At 38.1% G+C, this 21610-nt stretch overlaps 1 protein-coding gene and 1 long non-coding RNA gene across 4 annotated transcripts in view; one reads left to right on the forward strand and one right to left on the reverse strand.

Moving 5' to 3' along the window:
* Nucleotides 1-21610, forward strand: part of TIMP2 (TIMP metallopeptidase inhibitor 2) — a 95992-nt gene that overhangs the window by 37524 nt on the left and 36858 nt on the right. The window contains exon 3 of the mRNA XM_001380332.5: nt 15540-15640. Within this exon, the coding sequence (XP_001380369.2) occupies nt 15540-15640 (101 nt within the window). The remainder of the gene's footprint in view (nt 1-15539; nt 15641-21610) is intronic.
* Nucleotides 1-21610, reverse strand: part of LOC103101673 (uncharacterized) — a 95181-nt gene that overhangs the window by 27049 nt on the left and 46522 nt on the right. The window lies entirely within an intron of this gene.

Here is a 21610-nt window from a genome sequence, read left to right on the forward strand (position 1 = left end):
CCCAGATTTCAAAGTATATCTGAATGGACACTCATTGGTGCTTGTCCAATAGCAGCCTTTTCTGGGATAGACAATGAATGATCTGGGCCCAGAGTTAAAAAGGAGGACAGTGAGCTGTATTACATTCAAGGAAATTACAAAGTATTTTTACTTATTCCAAGCTTCCATAAAAGTAATAACTCCATTTTTTGAACTTAAAAAACATTTTTAATTGCATGCATAAACAATTTTTGACAATTATTTTCTGACATTTTGAGATTCAGATTCTCTCCCTTCTTTCCTCCCCATGATGGTAGCCTGCCCATCTTTCTTTTGTTTTTGTTTAATTTTATTTAATTGATTAATTTAGAGTATTTTTCCAGGATTACAAAAATCACATTCTTTCCTTCCCCTCCCCCAACCGCCTCCCATAGTCAACGCACAATTCTACTGCTGACAATCTTTTTAATAAAAACATTTACTGGTGTTGCTCTATGACCTGGAACAACCATTGACTCTAAAGAATTAAAAAATTAATATTACACAAGGCAAAGGAAGGGCACATGATGAGTTGGACAGACTACAATATAAAATAAATGAGGAGCTCAGAAATACACAGTGAAGAATGCCATCAAGGAGTTTTAAGAGAGCAAGAGAAGATGGTCTGGTCACTACACAAGGGATTATTAGTGGTGGATAGTCAGTTCTAGCTCCTCAAGATGTCAAGAGAAAGTAAGGAAGGCCTCCAGCATGTTGGGTGGATCCCCCCCATGGTAAATTTTCAGGAGATGGATGAGTCACACAAAACTGACTGACTTGGAGAGGTTGCTATCCTTATCATTGGTGGGAACTTCCAAATCAATGAGATCCTAGATCCACTTGAATATCTACAAATGACAAAACTAAGGCTAAGTAAGAGAATTTATCTCATTTGCCCCATTGTCACATAACTATTATCAGAACAGGGATTTGAAACCAGGTTTTTCTCACAACACTCTCTTTCAGTGTGGCTCTTATCATACAGAGCTCCTTAACCCTCTCCTCAAGCTATATCAGCCTACTTAGCTTAAAATGGACTCTTCACATTTTGAATTACCTTTTCAAAGCCAACATTTCCCTTAGTGAACACTCATTTTAACTGTCTCAGTTCAGTTGTCTTTCTCTCTCTTATTTACTTATTCTCCGCCCCTCCCCCCTAGTTCTTCTACTCTGTTGGATCTCCACTCTCTTCCTTCCTCCCTCTGGGGTTCTGGGTTTTGCAGAGTCAAACTTGGCTACACCACTGGGGTCTTGGCGGAGAAAGTGCAGAGCTGCACTTCCCTCCACAAAGCTGCAATGTTCAGAATAAATCCTCCCAGGACTAGGATGCATTTTTAAAAAATGAGTCAGTAGCACGTGAGTGGAAAAGGCTAGAGCCCACTGCTTCAAGAACCATGACCAAGGTCTCTGGCAGTGTAATTGCTGCCTGTCCCACAGGGAGCATCTTGGGCTAGCTGAGAAGTCCCTCTGAAAGCAGAACTGGAGAGGAAGGGTATTGGAATAGCCAATGTCCCTGGGTAGAGAGGGACTCCAGGTAGCCAAAAAGCTAAAAAGCCTCTTGCCTCTTCATTATTGTTTGGAGATCAGGGAACCAATACTCTCAAAAGGGAAAAAAGAGAAGTGGCAACTATTCTCCTTAGTTATCGAGGAATGTAGTGGGCAAATAGCCTCCATGTATGGGGTAAAAATCTAAGATAGTATAATTTCCATGAAAATTCCAATTTTAGGCCACTGAATAGAAAGAGTGTCCAGGGAATTTGGCCACAGCCCCTCTCTCTTTTAATTTTTTCTCAGAAAATTTCCCATTATCCTTGGGAGAGTCCTTGATATATATATCTGTGGAAGTAGAGAATTATGAAGCTAAAAGAATATTTGGGAGAAGAAATAGTCTAATTTATTTTACAAAGGAAGAAAAACTGATAGAAAGGAAGCACCCAATTATTCTTTGGCAGACAGGGGCCTAGAGCCCTGACAGATCTCCTGATTCCCATGCACCCTCTAAGTACCCTCCCTTTTTTTGCTTTGAGCAATCATTATTTCTGGCATTTATAAATACTGGCATTTGTGCAGGCCCACTGATTCTTCTTAGCTTGCTATGCACAGAAACCCACTGACCTCACCACCTTCAGTTTCACTCTTTTCTCAAGCCTTTGTTCTCTTCCAAAACTACCCCCTTAGTAGCCTCACCATGTGGAGTAGAGCAGGGAATCTAGTGGCTTGGTTTCTCTTTTACAAATGCTAATAAAGAGAGAAGAGCTTCCCCCTGATATACCATAGTGCTCTTTTTAATTGCTAAATTATAGCCCTGCCCCCCAAAACCCTTTTTCTTTCCCAAAAAGGGGAGTAAATTTGGAGAGTCCATAGGTCTGCTCCACCCACTGGCAAAAACTAGATCAGACTATGATGAACAATAAAAGTCTGAACTAAGTACTCAGAAAACAATCCTCATCTTTTCTCCTCCCCACAGATTCCACAAGTGCTAAATTGGGGGAAGAGCAAGGCAGAAAGTTAGAAAGAAGCAGCCTTTAGAGAGAGGCAGCAGTGAGAGAACCCACAGATTTCAGGATCTAAAGACAGCATTGATATAGTAAAGATTTTCCTGTCTTCTTTCTTTTCCGTGTCCATAGTCTCTTATCATTTCCTTGTACCCTTAGATGAAGAGTCCGGAAATTAACTCTAAGAAATCACTGGAGGGCTTCAGGAACCCAGTTCTCTTTTTTTGGTTACCACAGTCACCACTGTTATATATCTTAGGGAGTGTTTGGCAATTTCTTAGAAGCAGCAGGAGCTGCCACATCACCTCAGGGTGTGGGTATGAGGTCAATGTGTACTGTTTGAAGGAATTAATACACTCCCTAAATCTAGATTTAAGCTTTTTTTTTTTTAAACTATGCCCTAAAAGGCCTAAATTAAATGAGTTGTTTAAATTCAAGCAAATAGTTGGGAGTCCAGCAGTAATTCCTGAATTGCATTTTTTTTAAACCCTTAACCTCCACCTTAAAATCAATACTGTGTATTGGTCCCAGGCCAGAAGAGCAGTAAGGGCCAGGCAATGATGGGTTAAATGAGTTGCCCAGAGTCACATAGCTAGGAAGTATCTGAGACCAGATTTGAACCTAGGAGCTTCTGTCTCTAGGCCTGGCCCTCAATCCACTGAGCTACCCAGCTGCCCCCGTGAATTGAATTTATTATGTATGTGTCTTTGAGCTGCTGAAAAGAACTGGATCCTTACAGCTTTTTTTTTTTTTAAACCTGTACCTTCTGTCCTAGAATCCTATGTCCTGTGTATTGGTTCCAAGGCAGAAGAATAGTGAAGACTGGATGGGAGTTAAGCTACTTGCCTTGGATCACACAGCTAAGAAATATCTGAGGTCAAATTTGAACCCAGGACTGCTAGTCTCTAGGCCTAGCTCTCAATCCACTGAGCCCCCTAGCTGCCTCTAATCCTTATAGTTTTTATAGAGCCAGACTACAAACTGACTTTCTGGACATCTGATCCATTTCCAAGGCTCTAAATGACATGGGAATTGGGAGACTGGGTGTATAGGGGTGGAAAAGAGAGGTGGGCATAGCTTTTCTGACTATAATTAAATCCCTGAGATGTTGACATTGTTGCTTTCTAATTCTGTGCTTCTTGTGCCGGCTAAACAAGGCTTAAAGTTCATTTATCTGCCTAAACTTAATTTTATCCTAATGTATTCTCTTCCCACAAAGGACAGGATAAGAGGGAATATAATTGCATTTCAAAATTAGGGTTGGACATGAGAAGAACTTTTGATGCAAGTGCTTTACAAACTTAAGAAAACTGAGATGTGTCCTGGAAGTTTTGAAGAAAAAACCAATATAGTTGGATCACATATTGAAAAAGCAGAACATACTGGATTACAGAGTTAAAGGGGCCTTCAGAGGTCATCTAATAAATCTTCTGCCTTCAGGCAAGTAAAGGTTTGGTTTCATATAAGACAGATGATCATTCTCTACTTGAAGTTCTCTGAAATGTTGGCTTTAAAAAAATATTATGACTTTTATTTTTACACAAGACTCATACAATCATTTTCATCCTTCCTTCATAACAAAGAAAAACTGCCAAGCAAAACCAATACAAAAATGTCACATTTACACCTAATAGTGTATGCGATATTACACACCCATAGTCTGCTTTCTCTCAATTAATTACATGGCATTTGACTATTGTTCTGTTGCTGTTTTTATTTGCATTACTATAGTTATTCAATATGTTGTTTACTCTGTTCACTCTGCATACATCAATTTTACACAAGTTTTCCTGTGCTTCTCTGAAATCTTCATATTCTCATTTCTTATGCTACTTATGAAGTATCCAGTATCAGTATCAGGAAGTATAATATATTCTTCTTACTTTTTTTTATCTCATCATTTTCCTTATCCTGATTTTGACTCAAATATGTATAAGAATGGTAAGGGATAGCTATAAATATACAAAATTTAAATTAGATCAGAATGTCCAAACTCTGTGAATGGAAGGGGGAGGCTTGAACTATTAATTACTATTAATAGTAAATGCTATTTAAAACTTTATTTGATATAAATTCCATAAAAAAGAAGAGAAGGGACCAGTGGACCTGCCTCTGGGATAAAAATGAACTAATTGTTCCAACTGTAGGGTAGTTGATTAAGTCTCTAAAGGGAGAGGAGGAGGGGGAAGATTGATGACCTAAGTGAAGATCACATCTTAAACCTGAAAAGGATTCATCTCCAACCCCTTCTAGAATAAAGAAAGGATTGCATATCTTCACTAGTTGCACCTATAATAAGCTTTACCTGCCTAAAATTTAAAATCGTTTGCCTTAATGGAATATCAAATCCCAAGTTCATTATAATTAGAATAATGCAATCACCCCTTGATTCATTTTGGCTAGCAAAGTCCTTAACTAATGACGAGGAATTGAGGTCTCAATATGATGGCCCTGGGAAGAAGTGTTGCCATAGCTCTCACTCATGGTAGGGAGTTGTCTCACATTTTCCTTCACATTTTCTCTGGTACTATGAAGATGTCCACTGCAAATTAGCAACAATGAATGGCAAATGCAGATCTTGGTCACTTTTCCTTTTCCTTCCAAAACAGTGATTGGAAATTGTAAGGTGGAGTATAATTAAAGTAAATGAGTTAAGTGCAATTGGAACTGAGTCCCTTGAGTTAATCCCAAGCGTAGCATTTGGACAGTTACCAAATCTGATTTGGATCTTTTACCCAGTTCTTTAATTTCCAGAGGAGATGCCATAAAAGGAGTAGGGTAGTATTTTCCCCATCCTGAAATGAATTTAGATTTGAAAGGTCATCTAGTCTAAAACTTTGCCTGTTTTTGCCAAATAGTAAGACTTGAAGTAATTCTGGTCCATCATTGTTCTCTCTCCCTATGATTTTTTGGGGGGAACAGGAAGGAGGTTTGGCTCCATAATGCCTGGTGTAGAAATTTCTTCTATTAATATAAATGGCAATTTGTCTGTAACATCTAGTCTTGGACTTTATTGAAACATGGAGTGGCCAAAGGACTTACCTATGTGTCACGAGCAGGACTTGAACTGAGTTTTGATTCCAAAGCAGAAGGATCTGTAAGGGCTAAGCAATTAGGGTTTAGTGACTTGCCCAGGATCACACAACTAGGAAGTCAGAGCAGTGTTAAATATCTATTAACTTTGACCTTCTTGGTCTCTCTCCCATAATGCTTATATTCTTATCTAAGTTAGCAGCTCATCTTCCTGAGGATAATTACATTGCCTTTCACATTTACCTTGGAAATAACAATCTTAGAATTGGCAGAGCCCTCAGAGGCAATTAAGTCTAGTAAGGGAAGCATGCCAAAAACTAGCTTTGGTAAATATAGTTTGAGTTTAGGGGCATTTATTTCTGCAACGGTCTTGTGGATTGATTTGGAAGGACTCTCTAGTCAGAGCTTTGCAACAAGGAAAGGTCTTTAGACTAAATTATGTTTCTATCTGGTCCTTAGAGGTCCTTGGAGAACAACTGGACATTTGTGGCCTAGGGAAGAGGGCGGACATTTGTGGAGGGAGTGGTGCACAAGTCTTTTTTCTCAGGTAGGGTTAATGTGGCTTGAAAGAGGGCCAGTAACTTCTGGGATCTCCTTCCCCTTGGCTTGGCATCATTGGAATCTGGCTGCCTAACTACAGCCTATTGCAGTGGAAAGAGCACTGGAAACTTCCTGTCTGTCATTTATAGTTCCTCATGGTCTGGCTCCAACCTGTCTTCCCAGGCTGATTAAACATCACTCTTCACTCCTCATTCTGGCTAACTGGCCCCCCTTTGTGTACCCCATATCCTGCCTCTGTGACTCATGTATATAGGCTCTGCACCATGGCTAGAATATTTTCTTTACCCTGTTTACCTGGGTTTCCTCATCTGTAAAATGAGCTAAAAAAGGAAATGGTAAACAATCCAGTGTCTTTGCCAAGAAAATGTTAAATGAGGTCACAGAGTTGTACACAACTGAAATGACTAAAAAAATATCCTGCATTTATTTATCTGTGATCACATTTTATTCTATTAGAATGTTAGCTTCTTGAGGGCAGGGACTCACTTTTGTTTGTATCTCACGTGGTCTAGCACAATGCTTAAACTTTTGTAGGCATTTAATGCTTTTTAGTGATCAATAAATTGCACTTGAGGAAGAGAGGTGGTAAAAGGGTTTGGCCCCATATGTGTTGAAGTGTTGGAGTGTTGAAGAAACTAGAGATCTTTAACCTGGGAAAGTAAAGAGCTAAGGGAGACATCATAGCTCTGTTAAAGAATTTGAAGGGTTTTTATATGGAAAGGAGGAATTAAACTTGCCCCAAAAATCAAAACCATGAGCAATGGATGGAAGTTGCCAATAGGCAAATTTAGGCATCTTTCCTAGAATCAGTAGAAGGTTTCTATTAGAGCTATTCCAGAGAGGAATGATCTGCCTCTGCAGGGCAGTGAGTGGGCTGCTCTTCATTAGAGGTCTGTAAGCAGAGGCTGAATAGATCATTTATCCAGTATGCTGATGTAGTAGGAATTCCTTTTAGGAATGGGTTGCCTTAGTATAATGTCTGGCACTTAGAAAATTAACAAGTCCTTGTTGTTGGATTGGCATAGACATTCACTGAAGGGGTCTCTTCCCACTCTAAGATTCTAGGGTTCTATGGATCATGTCTTTCCTGGATTTTTGAGTCTCTACCTCCTAGTTCTTTTCACATTTCAAGTCCTGTTAGTTTTGTAGAAATTGTTTTTACAGACTTCTTGAGGAGGGAAGTGACATCATGTGGTCTCTTTTCAAATGTGCCAACCCAAAGCGGTGGAAGGGAATGGATTTCAGTAACTCGTGCTTTTAATTCAGTTGACGTTTGGCATTCCAATAGCAAACGTCTGGCAGTGAATTTGCCAGCAAGTGTATCACTCTTGATCTCAAACCCAGATATTGTGTTAATGGCAAAAATAAAATCTAAACCAACTAAGGGAGAGGTCATGTTTTTTTGACTTGTTGCAGCTGTAACAATAGAAGGGGCACAAATGCCTCTCTTCTTGACTCTGGCTTCTGAAATCATATTGAGGAAGGGCTCTTAAATTGTCATGTATGTCATGGAAGTTTGGTGAAGTCATGGACCCTTTGTCAAAATATTATTAAACATATAAAATACACAAGAAATCTAATCATTGTAATATAGTCATCAAAATCTTTTTTAAAAACAAATGAACAGATCCTAGGTTAAGAACCCTGGTTGTAAAAGAGACTTTCCTTGCTTTACCTGCTTTAATTGAGCATTTCCCAAGACAAACAGCCATCCTCAGTGAAAGGAAGGTTACACTACAATACAATCTGGCAATCTGTGTATACAGTTCAGGAGTTTCCTTTTATGAAAGGAGTTCTTGTGAATCAACTTCTTCCTGGATGATTGTGGTTATTTTATAAAACCCCAGTCCCATTTTGCCAGACATATTGAGGGAGGTTTGCATTGTGTCATCACAGTTTTCTCTCTGTTCTAGTCAGCCTATTATTCTGGGTTTATAATTAATTGTTGTTTGATGGGGCTTCACCTAGGGAATGCCTCTACCTTTTGCAAGTGTTTCTTGCCTCTAATCCTTTCCTGCCTACATCTGTTTCTCCTTTCTTCTGTTCTTTATATCTCTGGGAATTATAGAAATACAAAATTTTAGAACTGAAAGGCACTTCAGAGGTGATCTAGTCCAACTCCTTCTATAAGAAACTGAGGCCTAGAGAGGGGAAGATGGTTAATATAAGGTTATGAAAATTTCCTTTCCTATTTACTTTCTGAAAGCAGCCTCAAAAATTAGTCTATAAATTCAACTCCATATTAATAATGTTTCTTAGTCATTTTTTCCAGAGTATCCCTATCATACAAACTGCTGTACTCATGTTCTTTCCCTTCTTCCTATTTCCTTACTACCTCCAATGCACACAAGTCCCTATATTTTTCTTTTCATATGAAATTAATACTTGGTCTACTTATGTTGGACAAGGCACATTGAGTTAGGGAAACCTACCCTGGGGGCTATCAAGGCAATAAGATGGGTCAGTGGACAGACAGGGCACTGAGCCTGGCGTCAGGAAGACCTAAATTCAAATCTGGCCTCAGATACTTTCTATCCATGTGACCTGAGATAAGTCATTTAACCTCTGTTTACCTTAATCCACTAAAGAAAGAAATGGCAAACCACTCTACTATGTATGCCAAGAAAACACCAAACAGAATCATGAAGAATCAGACATGACTAAACAAATGAACAACAACCCCTAAGGATTGCTCTGCTGACCCATGCTTACATAGAAAGTACTTGGACTACCTATTCTAATACTGTGAGGCTGAATTCAATGTAACTTAATTCAAGAAGTATTTTTCTAAGCATCTACTATATCCATATCTTATATAGTGATGAAGATTCAGACAAAAAGAAAGTAGTATGGGGGGCAGCTGGGTATCTCAGTGGATTGAGAGCCAGGCCTAGAGATGGGAGGTCCTAGTTCAAATCTGGCCTCAGACACTTTCCAGCTGTGTGACCCTGGGCAAGTCACTTAACCACCATTGCTTAGCCCTTCTCACTCTTCTGCCTTGGAACCAATACACAATATTGATTCTAAGACAGAAGGTAAGGGTTTAAAAAAAAATAGTCTGTTCCCTTGAGAAGCATTCATTCTACTGAGGGATACAACATATACACAGATAAATTATAATTTTAAGGGGTTAGAATGCTGATAATCATAATAATCAGGAAAAGCCTAATGTAGGAGCTGGTACATATGCAGGATTGAGTCATACATGGATACTGAGTAAGGTTGATAACTAGGCCAGGATAGTCCTTTCCCTTCTTTTAATTCTCTTCATTTTTGACTCATGAATCAAAAGCTCTGTTTTAGCTGACATTTCATATCTCCAACGGTGCCAAGATAAGATACATAATAAGAACAGCTAATTAATTAGGAGGCACCATGGGTAGGTATATCTTCAGAATTTAAAATGCTACCAGAGCTTACACTAGCTATATTCCTCTTCCCCCAGTGGTCAGTTCAACCAGTTTGGGCTCAATACTAGTTCTTTTTTTTTTTAACCCTTACTTTCCATCTTAGAATTTATACTATGTATTGGTTCCAAGGCAAAAGAGTGGTAAGGGGTAGGCAATGAGGTTAAGCGACTTGTCTAGGACCACTGCAGGTAGGAAATATATGAGGTCAGATTTGAACCCCAGAACTACTATCTGTAGGCCAGGCTCTCAGATCACTGAGCCACTTAGCTGCTCCCTACCAGTCCTTTGTGAACCCTGTTCAGTCTATACCAATAGTATCTGAGCTCTACTTGTGTAAAAATTCAAATAAGTGAATCTTTTCTGTTCGTGACTTTTCCTCCTTTGACCCTGTTTTGCAGATTGGAGCAAGAAATTCCTAATCCCTAATAGACAAAACTAGACTATTACCAACAAGTATTAAACTGTAGGTCTACCAGCAAAGCCCAGGCAATGCCCACATTAGTTATCCAAGACCAATATGAGATTCCTGTTAGACCAGAGTTGGCCAGCCAATGGAGGAGGTACTGGATACCCTTATCCCTCACTATATTTCAGACCATATTTATTACAGGATCTGTTAGTGGATTGATTAATGTCAGTTTGTTTCTCTTTGACTCCAAAATCCTTATGAGGAAGAATATGTAAAACGATCACCTGGGAACAATGCAAGGAAGCAAGAAAGGTATATTCATTCAAGATGCTTTATCAGTAAGCTATCATGATAACCTGAAAAATATAATACAGCCCAAAGTTAAAAGGGAATAATTCACTTTCCCTGTCATTAAGCTTGTAGACTCTGATTCCTTGCTTCTCAGCAGAGCTAATTTCATGCAAAAAAATCAAACCATATGGAACTGTCAGGGAATGAATGAGTTCTTCCAATATCTAGAGGTTTGCTCCTTTAAGCACCAAAACTTTAAAATAGTTTTAACCTATATGGAAGAAAATCTTCTGAAATGTATCATGCATGTCCAGCCCAACTTGCTATATGATGCCTTTCCTTTCCTTCTTAAATAGAATGTAATCAACAAGATATAAACTCTTTTTGGTGACTCAAGAATCTTATTGTGAACAAACATCTTTTTGTATCTATCTGGGATATAGATATACCTCTATAGACTACTAAAGTATAAATGGTCATTTGTGCCTACCCTGAATGGCCTTCACCCATTGTGCCTTTTGAGTTCTTGAGTTTGTTGTTTTTCCTGTCTTTTCCCTTGCTGTGAACTGTCACTTCTTCCTATTATCAGCCCAGCTGCCATGGCAGCCCCTTTTCCTTCCCACTCCCTTTAATTTACTACTTCTTTTTTTTTAACTATTACCTTCCATCTTGGAATCATTATTGTGTATTGGTTCCAAGGCAGAAGAGTGGTAAGGGCTAGGCAATGGGGGTTAAGTGACTTGCCCAGGGTCACACAGATGGGAAGTGTCTGAGGCCAGATTTGAACCTAGGATTTCCCTTCAATCTCAATCCACTGAGCTACCCAGATGCCCCTAATTTACTACTTCTGATATGCTTTAGGCTTAGACACCTTAGAACCAAGCTTATTTGAATTGTGTGTAAAGGAGAGTAAGCAAGTTCTGAGTGAAGTCCTGTCAGGCTCTCCTTTGAGCAAAGCAAACGAACCTTCTTAGTATATAGATATTGTGTCTTCTCTTTTGGCTGCCCAAAGTCTTTTTGCTTCCTTCCTGATTTGTGCTGAATCAATTAGGATTGTCAGGAGCTGAATTCCTTATAGGTGAGGTATTATTCTATAATAAGAATTATGGTTATAATACTATATTATTTGATCAGCAATGAATGGTATGAGAGCCTATGATCATGCAACCTGAATAGCACATTATGAATACTGTTTAGACAGTTTAGGATTGAAATGAAATAAAATTTCAAGAATTTGACCCATTACTTAATTACCATGGAGCACATACATTATTAGGCATTTAGTTAGGCATAGATGATAAAGGAAATAAAAGGGCCCACCGATAAATGTTACTTTAATAGATCCTCTTGGCTTTTGGTGACTGGAACATTATTATGAACTATCCTGCTGACAGGCTAGCTAAAGTATTCCTACTTTTAAAGTAGTAGGGGCACAACCAGGTGAGGGCTGAAACTGAAGAGACAAAAATTATTATTATTATGAAGGACTCCTTAAGACTAGTCCTTTTCCCCAGAGGAGAAAATTGAGGTCCAGAGAGAGGAAAGGATTTTCCGAAAGTTGTACAGTGGCTGTAAACTCAAACTCAGATCTGGTAAGTGCTAATCTCACCAGGATTCAGCTAGGCCAACATGAGGAAAGAGTTCTTAGAGCTTGTGAGTTTGGGACTCCCCAGAAACTAGAGGAGTTATAGAAATTAAACTTGAATTACCTCCTTTTAATTAGTTACTGCTAATTTTCAACCTCCTGAATTAATAATGATAAAACTGTCTGATTTTCTGAGACTTAGTATTCTAATCCTTAAATTCCTGCTCCAAAGCTGCTCAGGTATTTGTGTGGTGTTGTACACAGACTGCCAGACTTAAAATCAGGAAAAGACCTGAGTTTCATTGTCAGCTACCAGATATTAGGTGACAGAACATGTGACTTCAAATCTAATGAGGGTGATTTTTGCCTCTTACTCAGAATGTTCAAGTTTGAAAGTACCTTAGTACAATCATTCTTCTTATCACCTTATAATTATTTTTGGTACTTTGGGCTTTTAAAAATTACATCATCCATATGTGTTGGTTCTACTGAAATGTTTGTTCCCTCCCATTTATTTCTATTCTTTGTTATAAAGGATGGCTCTCAGATAATGGGAAAGAATAACATTTTGAAATAAAGGTGATGTAGAAACAAGAGATATCAATAAAATTTTATTTTAAAAGTTAAGTCAACAAAGAATAGATTATTTTGGGTAGATTATGCTACTTTTTATTCTGGAAGTTTACTCAAGGAAACTTCTTTATGTTTACTCTCCCCTTTTGGGGTAATATTTCTCTTTGGGGAAATAATTTTTCCTTGGGTTTCTTCTATATCCTTTCTGGTATGAGAACTTAGCATCCAGGAAGAATATAAGTTCATTGAGGAAAGGGACTGTTCTCCTCACAACACTCCTAAGTACCACCCAAACCAGATTAAAAATAATTGGGAAATATTTGTCAAAGTAAAAATACAATAGAACATAGAGACTGTTACATGTGATTTTCTAAGTCAGTATATAATCCACAGGGATCCTTATATATTAGGGCTGGGTGGCCCTTGTTTCTATTCTATTTATTGGAGAGGTTTTAACTTACTCATGTTTATGCAGTACTAAAATAATAAAAATGACAATACTAAATTTATTTAGTGACATACAAATATTAATTTATTTGTATTATTCATATCATAGACATATTAATTTATTCAGTGATATACCAATTAATTTCCACATAGCTGTTTTAAAGATATAGAAAAAAAATAATGATTTTTTTTTCTGGAAAAACAAGAGGTCTACCTGTCCTGGAGGAGAAATTGTAAAGGAAGGAGGTCTAGTCTTCCTTCTCAAACTACTATAAAGAGTTAATTATTTGGTACTGGTTAAAAAACAATATACATAAGTTTTGCAAATAACTTCTGAGCTATAGATGCACTATTCAACAAAGAATCCTGGGGGGAAAGAAAACAGTTGCAGAAAGTGAGTGTACAGATCAGCATCTCACATCATATAACAAAGTAAGCTCAAAATAGATATAGGACCTAGATATAAAATGTCATATACACAACCAAATTAGAGAAGATAGATATCTTTTGCAAATATAAAAGAAGATCTTGTGACCAAATGAAGGGTAGAGAGAAGCACAGAGGATGAGATGGATAATTTTGATTTCTTAAAATTAATATGCTTCAAAATCATCATTGCAATTAGACTTAGAAGGGAAACAGTTACCTATGAGAAGAAAATATTTGCAGCAAGCTTATCTCATAAAGGTTTCCTGCCCAGTATACAAAAGGAACTGATTCAAATATGTAAAAACAAAAAAAAAATTTTTTTAAGTGTTTGCTGTGATCTAAACACTATTTGAAGTGTTTTACAAGTATTTTATTTCATCCTTAAAACAACCTTTTAAGTAGGTCCTATTATTATCTCTATTTTACAGTTTAGGAAACTGTGGCAGGCAGAGGTTAAGTAACTTGCCTGTGGTCATAGCGAATAAGTATCTTTGGAGAGATTTGAACTGAGGTCTTCCTGACCCCAGGCCTGATGCTCTACCCACAGTACTGCCTTTAGGCACTAGGAAAATGGTCAAAGGATATGAACCATCGATAATGACATAAAAAAATTGTTCTAGACCACCAATATAAGATAAATGCAAGTAAAAACAACTCTAAGGGTGTACCTCAGACCCCTTAGATTGGCATAGATGACAAAAAAATGGAAAATGGCAATTTTTGGAGGGATTATAGAAGAACAAGCACTTTCTTTTTTTTAATTAAAATTTTTTTTCAATTACATTTAGAAATAATTTTTGACATTTGTTTACTGACATTTTGCAATTCAGATTCTTCCTCTCTCTCCCCTGCACAGGGAGTTAATAGTCTGATATAGGCTATAACAGTACTTTCATGCAATAGATATTTCCTTATTTCCCATATCATGACAGAAGATACATATCACATACACAATAAACTCATGAAGGAAATAAGGTGAAAATATGTTTTGAGCTACAATCAGATCAGTTCCTTTGACTGGATAGTGTGTTGTGTTATTTGTTTGTTTTTTAAATCATGAATGGCAGCTATTGTTATTTTTTACATATTTGAGAATCAATGTTTTTCTTCTACCACCAAATACACCATAAAGTATTTGACTGGCTGAATGAATCAAAGTCCTTAAGTAGAAAGAAACTGCAGGTTTTATATAAAATATTAACATTATCTTCTCCCAAACTCATCTTTCCTTTAACCTTATTTCTTTTGAGAGCACCACCATCCTTTTTGGATAGCCATAGCCAACATCTGGGTTATCCATAACTATTCCTTTTTCCTTGACTCCTTTAGCCAATCAGTTGTTAAATCTTGGTAATTGATGATTCTATTTCTTCATCTCATACATGCCTTCTTTCCAAGCTGTTTTAGACTCTTGTATGTTGCCTGTGCCTTGGCAATAATTTCCTGATTGGATTCCTGGCTTCTAGTCCCACCTTTCTTTAGTCTATCCTCTATACCAGTTGTGTCAAATTCTGGTAGAAATAGGGTCAGTAAACCACACAAAGGGATCCCTGATGGCACTATATTGACTTAGAGAACCATATATTGACATCATCTATGTTCTGTTGTACTTTTATTTTGTCAAATATTTCTCAGTTGCATTTTAACCTGGTTCTAATTGCTAAAAAAAAAGTAAGAGTGTTGTAAGTGTGTTGCAGATCTCATTGGGTCCTAGGTGACATCTCTACACAGCTTCCACAGCAGTTTTCCAAAGCACAAGTCTGACCTGGTTTCACTCTCCTTCTCAAGAACTTCAGTATTTTCCTCTTGCTTCTAGGATAAAATACAAACTTTCCACCAAATAAGCATAGATGTTATTTAATATCATGGGACATAAAGGATTTTTTTTTTGTCTTGGGTGGTGAGCTGAGTTGTTATTCAGTCATTTTTTAGTCACATCCAACTCTGTATTTGGGGTTTTCTTAACAAAGATATTGGAATGGTTTGCGGTTTCCTTCTCCACCTCATTTTAAAGATAAGGAAACTGAGGCAAACAGGTTAAAAGACTTGCTTAGAGTCACACACTAGTAAGCATCTGAGGCCAGATTTAAACTCAAGAAGAAGATAAATCTTACTGCCTCCAAGTCTGTCCACTGGGCCACCTATTTACAGGTAACTAAATCCCCTGCTTCTCATTCACCCTTCCATAAGCTATGTGAGCACTATAACAAGGCCTGTGTTGCTTTTTCTGGCCATCCACCTTGCTAATATTTTCAGATTTCCTAACTGTTTTTGTCTGTTTCTTGCAGTGATCAGAGCTAAAGCTGTCAATGGGAAAGAAGTGGATTCTGGAAATGATATTTATGGAAATCCAATAAAAAGGATTCAGTATGAGATCAAACAGATAAAGGTAACCAATGTTTTGATATTGTATCACATTGATTAGACTGTACTTCTAGTCTTGTTTCATCTTACTTCTCGATGTTCCATCATGCAGGAAAGTCGAAATGGGAAGAATGCTAGGCCTGAATCTGATAGAAGAAAATTGTAAGAGTTAAAATTAGTTTTGGTCAAATATAAGAGTTATAAGGAGTTGTGGTTGCCATTTATAAAAATTGAATATTAAGTCAAAAGGCTGCTAGTAGTTTTATTACAGCAAAGTAGAGATAGTAGAGAGAGGGAAATGTAGGAAAGAGGTAGAAAATATTGCCTAGCTAAAAACCCTAAGTCTGGATCCAAGTGCCTCCAGACTGTGAGTGCAAATCTGAATTAAATCTCACCAGCCAATGAGAGTGTTTCCAGCCAAGCATTTCACCAACCAAAAGCCTGACGCCGAAGAAGCTGAGCCACAAAAGACAGTCTCTAACACCAAGGAGGCAAGAGTCTCACCAGAGTAAGTGTCTCTCTTCAGCCCAAGTCACCAATACAGGAATCCAAATCTGAACGTCCACCAGAATTCAAAGTTCCAATCAGGAAGCCGAAATCAGAAGCTGAATTTGTAATGAGAATGCCTGACTTCCTGTTGGGTCTCACCTTATAAGCACTTTTTTTCCACCTAACAGTTCTCCCACATCACATCTTGGGAACCAATCATAATTCCTTAATTTGAGGGTGTGAACTTCCTTTTCTAGTAAAAGTTTCTCCAAGTGCCTGACTAAGTGTGAAAGGAGGGGCCCTCCAAGTATTTGATTGATTGAGTTAAGAAAAACAAAGGGAGTTAAAAATTCCCTTTCACAGTATGTGATGGGTATGAATCAGGAACCTTAGTATCAAGGAAATCCAGAATGAAAAAGGGTTAATGTAGAAGGAATCTTCAGATTGGTTTGAGGAACTTAGCCAAGGGAAATTCAGAAGCACTGATCACAAAGTCACAGGTGGGTTCTGTACATGGGCTCTGTCTAGTATTGCTGGTGATGTCAAATTTGCATGTCAACACCACTGGAGAAACAGAGTAGAAAATATTCAAATATTCCTAAAGTACAGGTCTGACTATTTCAACCCCCTGGATAAGTACCCTCAGTAATTCCTTATTTCCCATATAATAAAATTCATGCTCCTTTTTGGCCATTCCTTCACAGTTTAGATTCCAATCTCTCTCGAATTATTTCACATAATTTCACATAATTATTTCTTATTCCATGTACACTTGCCATTTGCATGACATTCCATTTCCCATTTCTCTGGTACAAGATGAACCATATCCATGGAATATTTTCCTCCCTCAATTCCAACCTCTTAGAATTCTTAGTGCCCTCCAAAATTCAGCTCAGGTAGTAAACCTGCTACATAAAGCTTCTCTGATTTCCTATCTCTTAGCATATTCTCATGTACCTATACCTAGAGATTAAGTTCCTGAGCAATCCACTGAATCTGACGGTGATAAATATTTTAAATTCCGTCACTTACCCTGTAATCCAGATAAATGGCCCCTAATAGATGTTCCCCTTCCATCATAGGCATGTAATACTGATCCATGGAGTGCCCTCCCTCCTTCATCTCTGCCTCTTGGAATCCTGAGGTCTTTTTAAGACTCAACTAGAAAGAAGCTTCTGCTTTCCCCAGGTGTTAGTATTTTCTTACACCTAAAATTACTTTATTTTGTATTTGTTTACTGAGAACATTCTATCTCCCCACCACCACCTCCATTCCCCAGCAGGGTAAAGCAAGGATTGTTTTTGTTTCTGCTAATGCGTGGCACCAAGTACTAAAACCTTAATGAGCTAATTTTGACTTTAAGGGCTGGATTATTAAGTCAAGGAAAGCTTTATAGAAGAACTGTGACCTAAACTGAAACTCAGAAGTAGTCAGGAGGGTGGAGGTTCCATATGGGGATAATGACATAATATAGGCAAGGAGCTGAGCTCAAACAGCTCCTGCTTAGAGTATAAAAATGTGTTTAGGGAAACAGATGGAAATAAAGTTGGATAAAAAAAGTTAGGCCTTGAAAGTTAGTCAGATGAGTTGGAACTTGATCCGACAGGAAATAGGGAGTTATTGATAGTTTTCGAGCAAAGGAATAACATGTTGAAACCATACTGAAGGGAGATAAATTAGCCCAGTAGTGCTATGCAGAATGATTTCATGCAGAAATAGCCCAGAATCAAATCAGAGAAGTTAGCTAGAAGGCTGTTGAAATAATTTGGGTATAATGTGATGAAACTAGAATAGGGTGATGATGATGTGATATTTAAAATTATGAGGCTGGTCATAGCTTAATAACTTTATTAAATCAAAAGTAGTAGTTGAAAAGAGGAAAGAGTAGGAGAGAGAGGTATTTAACCTTTATAATCTGTTGTCACCATTATGGACCTCTAGCTATTCTCCACTGAGGGTCCACTCTGCTCCTCCACATGCATACCAAAGACCCAGACTTGCTCCTGGCCTGAATTTATTTTTTTATTATTATTTTTTTTTTAATAGGCAACAGGGGTGAAGTGACTTGCCCAGGGTCACACAGCTAGGAAGTGTTTGAGGCCAGATTTGAACCTAGGACCTCCTGTCTCTGGCTTGGCTCTCAATCCACTGAGCTACCCAGCTGCCCCCAATCCTGGCCTGAATTTATAAGCTTTTTTCTCCACCCACTAATTCTAACATGTCACATCTCAGGAACCAATCATTGTTTCTTAATTTACCTGGGTGGCCTGGGGCAGTGTCTGTGGAATCATTGTTTCCTGTCTCATTGGTTCTTTAACTTCATTTTTCTGAGGCTTGTCAATACCTGAATTTACTCAGTGGTATTTGACCTCCAGGTCACTGAAAGATGACATCAAAAAAAGTGACACTGGAGAGAGAGAAATTCACTTCCAACAATGGTGATAACAATAACTGGTATTTGTATAGTACCTCCTGTGTGAGGCACAGTGCTAAGCAGTTTACAATTACTTCCTTTTGTTCCTCAGCCCTATAAGGCAGGTGCTATTATTTCCACTTGAGAAACTGGGGCAGGCAGAAATTAAATGACTTGCCCATTGAGTGTCTAAGGCAGGATAAGGCAGACCCAGAGCCACCTAACTGTTTGAGCTGATAATGAAGACAAAGAGATGAATGTGAGAAACATTTTGAAGTAAAAATTGATAGATAGGACTTGGGAAGTGACAAGATATGGAAGATAAATAAGTATGAGAATTCTACGGTGTGGGGAAAAGAGAGGCTGAGATACCTAGAAATAAATTCTATTAATAATTTTTTTAATTAAGAAAAAGTAAAATTAAAAAAAAAAATTACCCACTTCCTCCCAATACAAAAAAGAAGTGTAAGGAGCCAAAGATGACTATGAGGTTTTCAGAGTAGAAACATAAAGATGATGGACAGGACATAAAGATGACAAGGACAGGAAATTTAGGAGTTATTTGGGGGAGGTGGAGAAGCATGATGACCTCCATTTTGGATATGTTTAGTTTGAAGTGGTTGCAAGATATCCAAGGAAATGTCTAGCTGGTAATGTCCTTAAGGCCTGATGCTGTGGTGAGGAGATAAGACTTGCTCAAATGGTTGCGAGATCACATTTCTTTCAAAAACTAATAATAAATGTAGAGGGAGATATAATATTAAGAGCCTACTGAGAGTGAAAGAGAAATTGATAGTAATACTAAATTAGATGTATAATATCAACTTATTTATACTTATATATACATATTTATATATAACCTAATATACATACTTATATAATCTTAAAACACATACTTATATAACCTTAAAACAATTCAGAACAGGAAAGAGAATCTTTTTTCTTCCCTACCTCACTGAAGAACTGTGTGAGTGAAGATAATGATTGTAAAGCACTGTTGGCTCTTGAGGGAGACATTATATAAATATATTGTTGTCATCAAAATGATATTAGCATTATATGTTAAATATTTGCTATATTAGACCTCCTCTATTTGACCCCATAGCATTGGTGGAGGCTACAAATAAGCAGATTTAGGTTTGATGTCAGGAAAAACTTCCTAACAGAGAGATCCCCAAAAGATAAGCTAGTATTTATATAGCACTTGAAAGTTTGCATAGCTCTTTACATAAATGATTTCATTTTATCCTTACAATAATTCTGTACTGTATTCAATGATGATTTTCCTTTTAAAGATAAGGAAACTAAAGCTCAAAACGGTTTAAGTCGACTAATTTATCTGGGGCTACACAGCTAGCAAATGAGGCACATTGGTCTTCCTGACTATAAATCCAACATTCTTTCCTCTGCAGCACTGAGTTGCCAAAAGTGGTAGTAAATTCCCCCATCACGGAGGCCTTTAAGCTAAGGCCGGGTACTTTTCAGGTATGTTGTTGAGATTTTTGTTCAGGTTTGGGTTGAACTAGGAAGCCTCTGAGATAGTATGATTCTGATTCTTTAATGTGATCTTTAATTTAATGCTGATATTGTTAGACCCTGGAGAGTTCTGAGCCTGGAGTCAGGAAGACTTATTGGTCTTGAGTTCAAATTTGGCCTCAGATGTTTAGTAGCTATGTGACCCTGAGCAAGTCACTTAAACCCTGTTTGCCTCAGTTTTCTCATCTTTAAAATGAATTGGAGACTTCCTGGTAAGCATGGTGGCAGATTAGATGCGGCTCGCTTCCTCTCCTCAGACCTAATGATACAGACGACCTCAAAAGACCCGCAAAAAACTATCCTCATAAGAATGGAGGGACTCTACAGTAGAGCTCAGCACTGAAGAGCCAGAGTTAAAGTCAGTGTGCCAGAATCAATGAGTGAGTGAGGGGCACCCCAGGAGTGAGCAATGGGCAGCTCCAGGTCTTGGGAGCTGACTAAGACCACCAAGGACTTACCCCTGAGAGCAATAACACCTGAAACCCTGGCAGGCGGGCAGGGGAGCTCAGATTTGGGCGCTCAGAACCAGAGCACCATAATCAACGAATGTGTGAAGCACTGGAATGCCAGCAGACAGGGGAGGGCAGACCTTGGGCACACCCGGGAAGATAGCTCAGCTGTGGAGAATTGAGAGCTTGCCCGAGGCAAAAGCCTTGATCATTAGATCCATACACAGAGAGCCAGCCCTCTTCGCTCAGATTTCTGACTGGAAAGGGAAGGAAAAACCACAGAGGTGGCAAACAGTGCCCAGGAACCACTTCCCAACACCAAGAAAAGCAAGAAGAAGGGGTTGACTTTGGATAGATTTTATGGAGGAAAAATATGGACTACAGAGGAAATAGCAGAAGAGGAAACCCAAATAAATGCTCCAAAACTTTCCAAAAGAAATGGAAATTATCCACAAGCTCTTGAAGAATTTAAATTGGAGCTTACCAAAAAGATGGAAGCCTTATGGCATGAAAAATGGGAAACAATGCAAAGCGAATACAATAATTTGAGGGACAAGAACTCCCAATTGGAGAAATAGCTGGAAGCTTCAAAAAGCAGGATAGACCAAACTGAAAAGGAAAACCAGTCTTTAAAGACCAGAATTAGGCAACTAGAAGACAATGATCTTGCAAAACAGCAAGAATTAATAAAGCAAAGTCAAAAGACTAAGAAATTAGAAGAAAACATAAAATATCTCACTGACAAGATGACAGATCAGGAGAACAGAGGAAGGAGAAACAATCTGAGAATCATTGGTCTACCTGAAAAGCCAGAAATAAACAGAAATCTTGACATGATAGTACAAGAAATCATCCAAGAAAACTGCCCTGAGGTTCTAAAACAAGGGGGCAAAATAGGCATAGAAAGAGTTCATAGAACACCCTCTACACCAAATCCACAAAAGACAACTCCCAGGAATGTAATTGCCAAATTCCAAAGCTTTCAAGTTAAGGAGAAAATCCTACAAGAAGCCAAAAAGAGACAATTCAAATACCAAGGAGCACCAATCAGGATCACACAAGACCTGGCAGCTTCCACACTAAAGGACCACAAGACCTGGAACATAAT

The sequence above is a fragment of the Monodelphis domestica genome, chromosome 2, assembly GCF_027887165.1.
Source record: "Monodelphis domestica isolate mMonDom1 chromosome 2, mMonDom1.pri, whole genome shotgun sequence".
NCBI classification, from domain to species: Eukaryota; Metazoa; Chordata; class Mammalia; order Didelphimorphia; family Didelphidae; genus Monodelphis; species Monodelphis domestica.